The following is a 12509-nucleotide window of genomic DNA, read 5'->3' on the forward strand; positions in this document are numbered from 1 at the left end:
GTTGAAATGTAGTTTTGTTCGTTTCTAGTATTTTAAAAACATGAACAAATTATAAAAGATATAAACAATTTAATAAATGATCTATTGTTCTCGCAATAATCTAATATTTTTTTATCAATCTTTCCCTATATATATATATAAATAAGAAGTTAAGAACATTAACTTGCCACGAGAACTTAAATACTAAACATAGACTAATTAAGTTTTTATTGATACCTAGTACTAGTAAAAAGCCACTCGGGGGGGGGGGGGGGGTTAAAACTATGACAAGTAGCACCCGTGCCACACCACCACAAACGACTACCAACATCAGAAAAAACTCGTATCAAGATGAAATAAAAAATGAAAGCATATAGAACCGAGCGAAAAGTAGACTCGAAAACGTTAAACATCGCCCGAGAAACGTAAAAGATAGAATATAACTAAGTCGATTTAAGACTCGCACATTGTGAGAAGACTGTTAAGTAGGAAAAACATAGACATAAAAGTTGAACGACACACCGCACGTTACAACGTGTTAACCTTAACAAAACTTAGAGCAAAACATAATTTATAAAAAATGAGAAGTATAGGAAATCAAAGTTGAAAGTAAATAGTGTTGAGGTTAAATAGTAAAAGATGTAAAAACATCGATGTTATAAGTAAAAGAATTAAAGAAAAAAAAAACAAAAATGGGTGCATCTCACTAAAGCCCATGATGCATCTTAAGTTAGTTGTATACTTTTTATGTATATACAATTTATATTTATAGATTTGTGTACGTAAAATGCATAAAAAAAAATTCCGTATGGTTTTTTTCCCGCAATTCTTAATAGTTTCCTACACATGTACGTACAGTTTATGTATATGTAACATAATTTACATATGTTTAGGTTCTATACTACATAAACGAACACTACTAGAAAATAGTCCTATGCGCGTCATTAAAGGGGTAGATGACACGATATCTCGTGTCAAGGAAGGCCTTGTCATAAAGAAACAATGACCAAAATTTGTTTGTCATCTTTTTATGACATGCATTTATGACAAGCATTATTAACATCTTTTTTTCGACATGCGTTTGCATGTCATGGTTTCAAGTACTATAAAATAGAATATTTTTGAAAGATTTATAATTTCAACATTAAATAATGGCAATTAACGTCTCATAATAAAACTAAAATTCATATATAGCAAATAATCCATTTCATATAATATTTCAACATACTAACAAACATTCAAAAGTCGACCATTCTTCACAATATTTCAAAGTTTAACATTTAATTAACATCGATACGAACATTCACTGGTAAATAAAGGATGCCACAAAAGTCGACCATTTTTCACGAATTCCATCAATATCAGCATCCATGTATTCATTATTCCCTCCTTCAACCTGAGGAAAAATTTAGATTAGTTAAACCTAAAGTTCAAATAATTTAAAGATTTATTTATCAAATCCGTTTGACTTTTAACAGTCAAAGCTTCTTTTTTGACCATTAAACTACAGTTTTGATCCGTTAATCAAATTTGCAGTCAAATCCACAAAAAAAAAAATTTGAAGTCAAACAATTTCATTCTAAATAACTAACTGGTTCACACCAGGGTATATCGGTAAATTTATCAGTTTGCACTAGTTGTAAGCTAAAAATTTTACAAATAACAAAAATAATAATAAAATAATTAAGTATCATCTTCAACAGATATGATTCACTTCCTATTATTGTTTCTAAACTGCTTCTGAACATAATACCTTTCTCCCTACTATCTCATCATTAGTTAAATCAGATTAATATCCTAGTTAAAAGTATCATCTAGCCATTCAAAAATTAACAGATAACAAGTAATAATAATAACTAGAATTCTAACCCGCGCGTTGCGGGGCACACTAAATGCATTAAATGTATTATCAACAAAAACAAAGTTGTAATTCGGCCCGTTACCGGTAAAAGAGAAGACAAATTTAGATTCTTTACATCGTTAACCAAATGGGAAAAAAAAGTTAACGCCCAAAAAATTTGAAACTTTATATAGCAAACAAAAGTGTACCAAACATACCCTCCAAATAAAAATTACGTTAGACAGAATTTTGACACAAAACGAAAGCGAATGAAATTATCAATCTGCCTACATTTGCACTATGTGACCTAAAACACTTTCAACCCGCATGCTTGTTCCATGTAAAATATTGGACCCAAAATCAAGTGTGATCCCTTCTAATTCTCATCAAACCTGCAACCATAAGTTAGGTACATCCATATCAGCAAATCAAGCCTAAACTGGAAGTTTGACTAAGTGTAACTCAAAACTGTGAATGTGGACTTTTAAATCGGACTAAGTACTCCAATTTTCCAAACTACCCCTAGTTGTAAAGTTGACCCACTACAAATTCGATGTATATTTGAGTTCCATTCACCAAAAACTCGTAATTCTAACCGATAAATAGATTACAAAAATTTCCTAAATACCCTTGGTCAAAGAACGAATGACTTATAGTGTTTAATTTAGTTATTAGCAAAAAGTACTTGAAATAGAGAAAGAAACACAATTGTGTTCGTCAAATCTATTAAATTTAGAAATTAAAAGTACTTGAAATAGAGAAAATGTCAAGGAGATTGAATTAACCTGCAGATTTGGGCGAATTTTTACATGTAATTCTTGATTCTGCATGAGCAACTTTGTCAGCGCATACATATCCCTGATTATAAGAAATACATAATACGTGTTAAATACCATTTGTAGGCTGAAAAGGATAAAAAATGAAGATCGTTGGGAAAACTCATCCCTTCTTGCAGTTTGTCTTTTTGTGATTTGTTTATAAGAAGTAACTATGAGAGATTACCTAAACCCTTTGATCCATATATAAAAATTGCATTTGTCGTTCTTACTCCCATGTGCACCAAGCTAATCTCTTGTTGCAAACTCGAAGTTGTATTTGACTGAAACCAAATAAAGAATCGCAACACCACGCAATTAGAAATGATAGAATATAAGCAACACAATGTTGTTAATCATATTATTGAACTTCTTTTGTTGTGTTACTATAGCCTTCACAAATTACTTCAACCAATAATTTAATACGGAATATATTACCAAGTGTTCATATACGGAATATATTACCAATGATTTCAGTTTTATATATGAGTTGGTAAGTTTAAAATATTTTATAATTAGTACAAAAAAGGTTGAACATATGACCTGTGAAGGGTGTTCTACAAATGTATAAAGATATTTGGAAGACAAATAAAAGTTAACTGCCTTTAGTATTGTCCACACTCAGAATGAAATAATTGTTCGAACATTACATGACACAATTATCTTTAAATAATTAAGCAAATGCATAAGCAAATTACCTTTTAACAAACTCAATTTGAGGGTATCAGCTATGAATCTCTACTGCAACCTAGCAAAAGAAGCCATGGCCCCTGCAGAGAGAGATGCACACGATTAAGCGATGAGAAAATCTACTTATTTGATACAAATCTTGAAAGTATATGGCCGGCTTCCGCCATCCATATTTACTTGTAGCAAGCAGTGCAACACGAACAAAAATAACAAACTAAAATGGTAAATTCTAACTCAGATTCATAATAGTACACATAGCAACACCACCACCACCAAAGTCCATGACTGGATTCAATGATTCTAACTTCCATAGACATTTTTCATACTGATTTTAAAGCTAAATCATTTGGTTCTCGAATGCAAAATGCAGACATCATAAAGTAAATATTATTACTTCTTACAAAAAGTTTAAAAGAACGAATGAAATCGAATTTTAAAAGCTAATTCAGCCAACATCCATAGTTATATTCATCAGTTTTTGAAACTAACAACCGAAACGGAAAATACGCGAATATATGAAATAAATACCGTACCGATTAGACGACCGGCACCACCACGTCAAAACTACCTAGGTTCCTAAATGGAATCTTGCAACAGTAAATCTGGCCACATGAGTACTCAACCATCACAACTGGCAACGGTGACAAAACGAAAAAACCAAGCAATCCGTCTGGTGCCACCAGCACGCCAGTGACGGACGCCTAGGGCAGTAAATACACCCACCGAACAACTGAACCACCACACCACCGCTATCTGGGGTTTGCCACCGGTCCACCACCAGTACACCGCCACCAAGGGTTCCGACATACGGCGACTGTCGAAGATACAGACGACAGGCCAGTCAAAGAAATTAAAGAGAGGGTGGTGGCGAACAGGGTCTTGTTCAGAAAAAGAAAACAACAATTCTCAATTGATAAACTTTAAAACCCTAACAATCAAATGAAACAGACCCCACAGGGAAAACAAACGTAAACAAACGTCGGGGATACAGGTACGAATAAGGATCAATTACCTTTGTTGCATGACAGTCGAAAAGAAATTACAGAGGATATGAGGCAGTGTTTTTGATATAGATAGAGGAGAACCTGTATTGATAAGAAGAAAGTACACTGAAAACTAATATGAGGCGGTGGAGAATGTGTGGCTGAAATGCAAGGAAACGATGAATAGTGGATTTTGTGAGAGGAATGACTTTTGGTTTTTAATATATAGAAATCAAATAAGAAGTTTGATTATCTTAAGAAGGCTAGGAAGTAGGGTATTTTTGTCTAATACTTTAATATTGAAAACTCACTTAATTTAATTCCAAAAACCCACTTAATTAAAACCCACTTCAATTTTCACTTATCTCCTACAACCACCACCGCCCACCGTCACCCACCGCCACCACCTTGCCGGAAAAGTCTTCGGAAATTTCGTCGGAAAATAAAACACTATGAAAAACACAATGAAAAAGACATAATGTAAAAAAAACAATGGAATAAACACTATGAAAATAAAAACACAATGACAAAAACACAATGAAAAACACAATTAAATTACACAATGTAAAAAACACAATGCAAAAAACACTATGAAAAAATAAAACACACTTGTATAACACAATTTTGTAAAACACAATTTTGGTAAAACACTTTGTAAAAAACCCACGAATTTTTTTATTAATTTTTATATAGCAATATGGTACTCATATAAAAGATAAAAAAACACTCGTTATTATGGTGAAATTGTTTTAATTATTATTATTAGTAAATCATGAATATCAACAACTAATTATTCACAAACATCATCAGCTCTATTACTACTGTAACATCTAATTTCATATTTCATTACATCTCATACATAAATATATATAATCCAGTAATTCCTTAGAACCTCTTAATTCTAAAACCGCGTTGCTAACTTTGAATTTCACAGTTAATTAATTCCTTAAAGTTCCATCACTGTATCATAATTGGTGACATGAATAAGTAGATATAATATCAGTCAGTTGCCCTGCATCATCCACTCTACATTTTCACAAGCCCACCATTTAAAACTTTTGGTTCGGTTTGGTCAACAAAAGTCAAAGCCCATTTATAATCGGTTCATAAATTTACTAAACTGATACAATAATGAAAATATAAAAAGTTGCTGTACTTACATTGTCATTGACCAATATTTTAATTCCTTCATCAACTATCTCTTTCATGAACTTTAACATAAAGTAGCCACATTCGGTGCTTCCCGGCTGACATGGACACTACATAAATGCATTACAAATAGTCATCGTGACATAGATTCATATAATGGGGTTAAAACTACTATTTCAATTTGGAATAAAATGCTCACCCTAGCGTTGACCCAATTGAGTTTTACCCCCGATCCACTTTGTGTACCGTACAAGTTCATTGCACTACAAAAATGTTATGAAATATATCAAATACTAAAGCATAATGTTTCCATAATTTGTATAACTTACCCATTGATAATCTGCTGCAACTGCAAATTAACAGTTCCTGGCCTTAGAGAATCAAGGTAATAGCAAGTCATTGTTTTCATGTGTAGTACGGCCAGCACCCAATGATTTCTAAAAAAAACAAAAACCAAATTTAGTCAAACAAATAATAAAACTAGTAAAACTTGGATTTCGATTTGGATGGTTTTGATAATTAGACCCGGGATTGTAGGGAGTGAAGATGCTGTCATTGTCCTTTCGATTAAGCAACCGATTTGCAATCCTTCGACTTGAATCATCAATATTTTTGAACTTTGATTTACGTTCACGTGGCGAGGCTGTAGTCGGGCTCACAAAACAAATTCCATAATTTCTTTTTGACCCATTTTTTATTTGCTCAAACAAGTGCCTGATAAGATACAAAAACTAAACTGAGTGAATAAATTGTATTTTACGAACAATTATTTAAGATAAAATTTAAGCACTTGCATCATATAAGTTATAACGACAAAACCGCTAATCTCCTACAATGTAAAAACTTGTTCAAAATCATCGGCAATGAACTTGTACATCATATTTTAACCTGTTTCGTTTTAATTCACCATATTTGGCCCGTTTCGTTAAGATAATAAGAAATCATGATTTTCATTTCTTCCTAGTGTAGACAACAGGAAATCACTATATGTTTTCATGATGATTGAAGATTCATATTTGATATCCAGTCCAAAGCACCAATTTGACGTATGGCATTTAATTTGGATTTTAATCATAAGCCCTCATAAGATTGATAACTTACCGAGCCCAATATGAGAAGAAAAGAGAACCAAGGAAAATGAAAACAAAAACCTAAAAATAACAGAAATAATTAATAAATAATCTAAGCTCTCTCATCTGGCTCAACACTTTTAATCGAATCAAAACGATCTCTAAATGATACAGGTTCCGAAAACCTAATTCAAACTCAATTAATCAAATCAAAATGCTAACAGTTTCCGAAAACCTAATTCGAACTCATTTAATCAAATCAAAATGCTACAGTTTCAAAATAACCTAAATCAAACACAACTAATCGATCAACTCAAACTGCAATACCGAATCGAATTACACTAAATACGAACCTGAAACCGAACGATTGGAGGCGAATAAACAATACCGGTCCGAAACAAAAATCGCAACGGCGGAAATAAATCGGAGGCGAATACGTCAGCAACGCGATGAAATAACCGGAGATCGATGATGAGAGATGATGGAATTAGGTTATAGCCATGAGAGATGATGGAATTAGGTTATAGAAATGAGAGGTCGATGAGATGAAAGAGGGGTTTTGTACTTAGTTTTTTTTAAGTGTAGCTCGTGTTTTTTAAAAAAAAAAAACTTTTATGATACTAAAATATTGACAAACATACGTGTGTCTTCGTTTCTTCAAATTTCTATAAAAGATGACAATATTTAGTGACGCGCGATTTTTACAACGTCATAAAATTACTGTATGTCATGATTGGCGTGTCATTAAAGGTATATTTTCTACTAGTGGAAATTTATACATGCATGTTCTAATGCTCTCGATCATATATAACTTATAGTGGTATATTTAATTTTTCAATTTTGTAATACAATGACCAACTCCATACATTAAACCTACTCTTAAATCCACATAAATGTTTTATCATACATATTTGGCGAACCTTAGCCTTTAACCATTTGAGAAGAATGTATTTACAACACCTTGATATAATTAAAATACAAGCACTATGCACGGGTATTTCTATATAGTGGCGAATGTGGGACATACATATAAAAGTAGACGAGCAATGGGGCTTAGACAGGACAATATTGAAATTTGAAGCCATCGAGCCAATAAATCCACAACATGAATATTTTTTTAAATATTTGAAATCATGAGCACATAATATAATATTCTATAGATACGGTAACTTTTTATTAATTATTGTACATAAGAATAAGACATGTGATACGTATAGAAATAGAATATGTCAAAGAGTTGAAATTGCTTTAATGCTTATGATATTCCAAATTGGTGTATTTAAAAAAGATAACTCTTGTTATGACAAAATGTTATAATTAAATTTAAACGTGTAGCGTCAATTGATCAACAAGACTGGTATTGATATTTGATATTAACTAATGATGGATTATTGATTATTAAGCAAACAGCGAATTAGAAATGTGTGAAACATGCATAAATGACAGTATCAATCAATCAATAATAATATATATGTGGATATCAATCCATGATAATAACACGAATTGTCATGTGAAGCTGACTAATGCTTCCACACAAAACAGGAATTGTGTTTTAATATCATAATTTTTATAACACCAACTAAAAAGCAAAATAATCTAAAACCATATACAGAATACCTAAACTAGAAAACAATAAGCAGTTAAAGATTATTTTTCAATTTTTAGTTTAGCCATAACTAAAACTGTGTTTTTAGTCTTCACGTTAACCAACAATGCATAGAGCCGTCATGAGTTGTAAATGTTTCGAAATCTAAAGAATAAAAACAAGTTAAAATAGTGTATGCGTGTTAATCTGACTTGAAAGTTTTAAATGTTTGATTAATCAACTAACCTACTAATTTTAATGCATCAACTTGGAATCAATTAATAAAATTAGTTGAATAAATTAAATGAATCATACGCTTGGACTATTGATATATTATATTGTTTGTTTTTTTACTTTTAACTTTTAATAGCTCGGTACTTCTAAACCCATTATTTACTTGGAGCTAGTTTTGTCGGTGGGGTTATGTGTACGTCTCAGATTTTGTGTTGTCATATGGGCAGCTTTTAACATTTTGCCTTCTTCAGATTGCGATCAGCTTCTTGAAAGGTTTGGTGAAGTCTACGAAAGAATTCAAGTTATATATATTTCGACTAGTGTGAGCCCCGTGTACTACACGGGTATTACTACTCTTACATAATAATATTACACCGATTAATATGATGTATGTTATGGTACAAAAATGGTATTTGCTGTTATTCCTATGATTTACACATCTATATATGTTCTATCATAACTAATTGTAGTAACTAATTCATGCTTAATGGCAAACTGTGGTTTGGATATTTTTCTTCAATTTAACATCTATTTTCTTGTTTCCATTTAAATACAGAATAGTGGCATACTAATTATGATCATTACGGATGTATTAATACAAGTAATGAGAATAAGGAATCTCACCTTAATCCTTTAAAAAGGCTTATTACCTCAGCCCATGAGCCCTTTGCTTCAAGCCACATACATGCACCAACCTACGTACATGCAAGTCTGCAACACATGAAGAATTGAAGATTATGCAAAAGATATATGATGAACCTGCAAACAATCGAATGCCATAAAGATTATGCAAAAGATGATCGGGCATTGACTAGTGTTGAATACTTTAAAATTACAAATTCACAAACTTAATAAAAATAAGTTGCTAACAGTTTTTTTAAAACTTTATATAGATGAAGATCTTCAACTCCTATGCAATATATTTTCACCGTTTCTGCTTGTTCCAAACTTCCAATAGACATAGAATCAGAATAAGCATCAACGCATGTAGTATGTAAAGATGAAGAAAGGAAAATATCAATTTGCACACCCTAAAAGGACTTAAATATAATGCTTAAGAAACTTAACTCGGCTTGAGCTACAATTCAACATCATAACAGGACACTGCTGGTTGACATTCCCATCTAATGAGTCACTTCGGAATGTGTTTTATCTCAGAAGGATCACTTAGAATTGTGTTTTATCTTTAACAGGTCAATGCAGCTTCACATAAAAAATGAAATGTTAAAGAACATAAGTACATATTTATCTAGACAGTTGAAACTATTGTGTTTTATCTAGAATTGTGTTTTGAAGATATTGGAATGTTAAGAGTTTAGATGTATTTATCTAGACAGTTACATAATTGATTTAAATGGTAAATTTTCATCAGTTACCCGTGCATGGATCAAGCTACTATATTATAATATACAAGAATAGTCGTCACAAAGAGAGAATAATAGATTAATATCTGGTTTTTAGAGCACCTAACCACCTTTGTTGATGTGGAATTTATTTTAATCCCAATTTCCAAGTGGAATATACCCCCCAATCATTGAGTATTATATTTTCATTTACACCACAATATATTTCTCTCTCCTCTTCCTCTTTGCCCACCTCTCTCTCTCTCTCTCTCTCTCTCTCTCTCTAGCTCCAAGTCCTGTGTTGTTTCAGCTCATATATTAATATTCTGTTTTTCAGTTGTTGCTTTTGGTCCTTGACTTTATTTGGAAACTGATTAATTATCTGCAATGTCTTTTGGTTTTTTCTTTCTTTTTCAACAAGATTCCAAGGTTAAAGGAGAGTGGGAGAAGGAGAGATAATCACCAATACTTGCCATCTTAAAAAAAAAATTAAATTAGTTGCTCTGGTAAGTTGAGTTAGTTTATTAACGGTATTTGATATGAACGTTTTAATGTTTTTTTTTGGTGCATAATATATGGGTGTAATCATATACAAATTAAACTAGTATACAAAACGTATAAATAACTATAGTAATGTTATTATTACTATACTGTTTTGAAGTAAATCACTAGCGAAGGATGGTAAGGGCCAGAGATGGCATCGACCCTGTTTTTTTCGCACTAGTGTAAATTTAACGTTTTTTTCTTTAAAATTTTTTATACTTAGCGCAAATTTATCCGTTTTCGATTGATAACCCCCCCCCCCTAAACTTTTTTTTATACATTTTGAGTCTGTCCCCAACGTTCTTGTCTAAGCTTTGCCACTGAGATACTTTAATTACTATTATTAATATAGTTAATTTCCTGTACCGGTTTGTATTTGATCATAACACTAATGATACGTTTGAAGATTTTGTAGGAATGTCTACGACGGTGATGAGCGATGCGATGATGATGGAGAATTTGACGATGGAAGTTGAGTTTGCGAAGTGCGATTGTTGTGGATTGACAGAGAAGTGTACAAGGGAGTACATGGAGAGAATCCGAGAGAGGTATCAAGGCAAATGGGTATGTGGATTGTGTGGAGAGGCGGTGAAAGACGAAATCCTGAGGAGCGAAAGGCTAATAACCGCAGAAGAAGCCTTGGGGCGCCACTTGGCATTTCGTAGGGCGGCTCGATCATCATGCCCGCCCACTAATCCAGCGGTACTATTAATTGCAGCCATGAAGCAGATTATTAGGCGAAGTTTGGATTCACCGAGACCGTTAAGGTCTATGCCGTGTAGTCCTCGGGAAAAGACCGGGTTTGTTCGATCAGAAAGCTGTATACCGACTACATCGCTTACTGTTGAATCACCATTGTATTGCGAATCGGAAGAACCTGGTGAATGATGAACAATGGAAGTTTAGTTCCTTTTCACTTTGAACAGGATTTGGGAATTAATACCATATGTTTAGTTTAGTTATTGTACCCAAAATCATCATATTACTAGCAAAAAACAACCTTTTCATATTGCAACTCGATTACATAAATTAAAACAGTTAAATGTATCGTGTTCGGGTTACATAGTTTTAAGTGTGTGAGGGTTAGAGTTGAAATTTCTAAGACAACATGTCAACAACCAAATATTGGGGAATTTGGTTTCTCTTTGGATTAGTATGTTCCAGTAATTGTTGTATTCATTTTTATTTTGAGGTATTTTTGATAATTAATTTTGTTGTATCTTCTATATCAAAATATATACTATATTAAAGTTATTTTACTACTAAAATAAATATAAGAAAACAATGTCATTTATGGTACGTAACGGGTATGTAAAATGTTGGCTTTAATGTTTTATGAACTAGACTCATAGGGTGGTCCAACTAGTTATATCTAGTGATGCTGCATTGTTGGCCTGGTTACGAGTTAAGGGATCAAACACAACTCGACTAATCGTCGTCGAGCAAACAAAAGCAATAATAAAGGTGGCACTAATGAACACGGTCATGAATCATGATACAAAAATGTCCAGGTTCTGAATTTGTCAACCTAAGTAACTTGTTTACCAAACATATCATTTTTAGGTGACTATTGCCCGTTTCAAATAAGAAAAAGAATATATAATTTAGAAATTCAGCCTGCCGGTCCATTTAGCCCATTTTACTACAACACCTTTATAACATGTCGACCCATTTCACTGACTTATAACTTATAACTTAATACAACTCATTTATAACAAGTTATTCTGCTATAACTTACCCACAGTTTGACCCGTCTACACGAGTCATGTGTAAGTTATATGATTTTAAGGATGTCTAGGTTGGTTTTTATTGCCTTTAAGATTAATAAATATATGCGCCATGTTTTGGTTATTCTATTTCAACCCACCAAACCGCAACTGTTTTAACTCCTAAAGAAAACGGGTGGAAAGCCAACGAGTACCGTCTCAATTCATTGTCTTACTACTGGTTTTCGTGACCATGCCAACTGATTAAATTGATATAAAATAGACAGCCGATACAGCTGACTAAACTAACGAACACAAAGTTATTATTTCAACAATCGGTTTAGTCCTTTATTAAGCAAAATATGAAATGAAAATGGCAATGCACATGATGAAAAGAATAGTAAATTGAAAACATATTGATTTTTATAAAAAGAAAAGAAAAGGTAGCATCAGAAAGAAAAAACACGATCTTAGTTTCAAGGTTAATGAATAAAGCCCCTTTTCTCTTTATGTACAATCATAAGTTCATAACCTAGACAAGTACACTTTGGACAAAGATGGTCAAACAAAAC

At 32.4% G+C, this 12509-nt stretch overlaps 1 protein-coding gene and 1 long non-coding RNA gene across 3 annotated transcripts; both read right to left on the bottom strand.

The window, feature by feature from the left end:
- Nucleotides 1-1185: 1185 nt before the first annotated feature.
- LOC143530074 (uncharacterized) lies at nt 1186-6180 on the bottom strand. Its single transcript, XM_077025698.1, has 5 exons — nt 5982-6180; nt 5786-5893; nt 5656-5719; nt 5468-5566; nt 1186-1375 (listed from the first exon to the last, which is right to left on the bottom strand). Exons 2-5 carry the CDS (start codon nt 5863-5865, stop codon nt 1283-1285), a joined length of 336 nt encoding a protein of 111 aa, XP_076881813.1. The 5' UTR covers nt 5866-5893; nt 5982-6180; the 3' UTR covers nt 1186-1282.
- On the bottom strand, nt 2011-4193 carry LOC143530073 (uncharacterized). 2 transcript variants are annotated; one of them, XR_013134790.1, is made up of 5 exons: nt 3858-4193; nt 3333-3404; nt 2822-2918; nt 2605-2677; nt 2011-2211 (listed from the first exon to the last, which is right to left on the bottom strand). It is a non-coding gene; the product is annotated as an uncharacterized LOC143530073 (long non-coding RNA). The 2 variants fall into 2 exon arrangements; XR_013134789.1 differs by having other exon boundaries at nt 3333-4193.
- Nucleotides 6181-12509: the final 6329 nt, after the last annotated feature.

The sequence above is a fragment of the Bidens hawaiensis genome, unplaced genomic scaffold (genome assembly GCF_021521415.1).
Source record: "Bidens hawaiensis isolate Kalapana, Puna unplaced genomic scaffold, B.hawaiensis_p1.1 tig00008841_1, whole genome shotgun sequence".
In the NCBI taxonomy this organism is placed as follows: Eukaryota; Viridiplantae; Streptophyta; class Magnoliopsida; order Asterales; family Asteraceae; genus Bidens; species Bidens hawaiensis.

Excerpts from the sequence above, each read along its gene's own strand:
- LOC143530074 (XM_077025698.1), bottom strand. The coding sequence starts at position 5,865 with ATGAAAACAATGACTTGCTATTACCTTGATTCTCTAAGGCCAGGAACT. Across the intron at positions 5,567-5,655 it reads TCAATTGGGTCAACGCTAGG|TGTCCATGTCAGCCGGGAAG; the intron begins GTGAGCATTTTA and ends GCATTTATGTAG. Across the intron at positions 1,376-5,467 it reads AAATATTGGTCAATGACAAT|GTTGAAGGAGGGAATAATGA; the intron begins GTAAGTACAGCA and ends ATTTTTCCTCAG.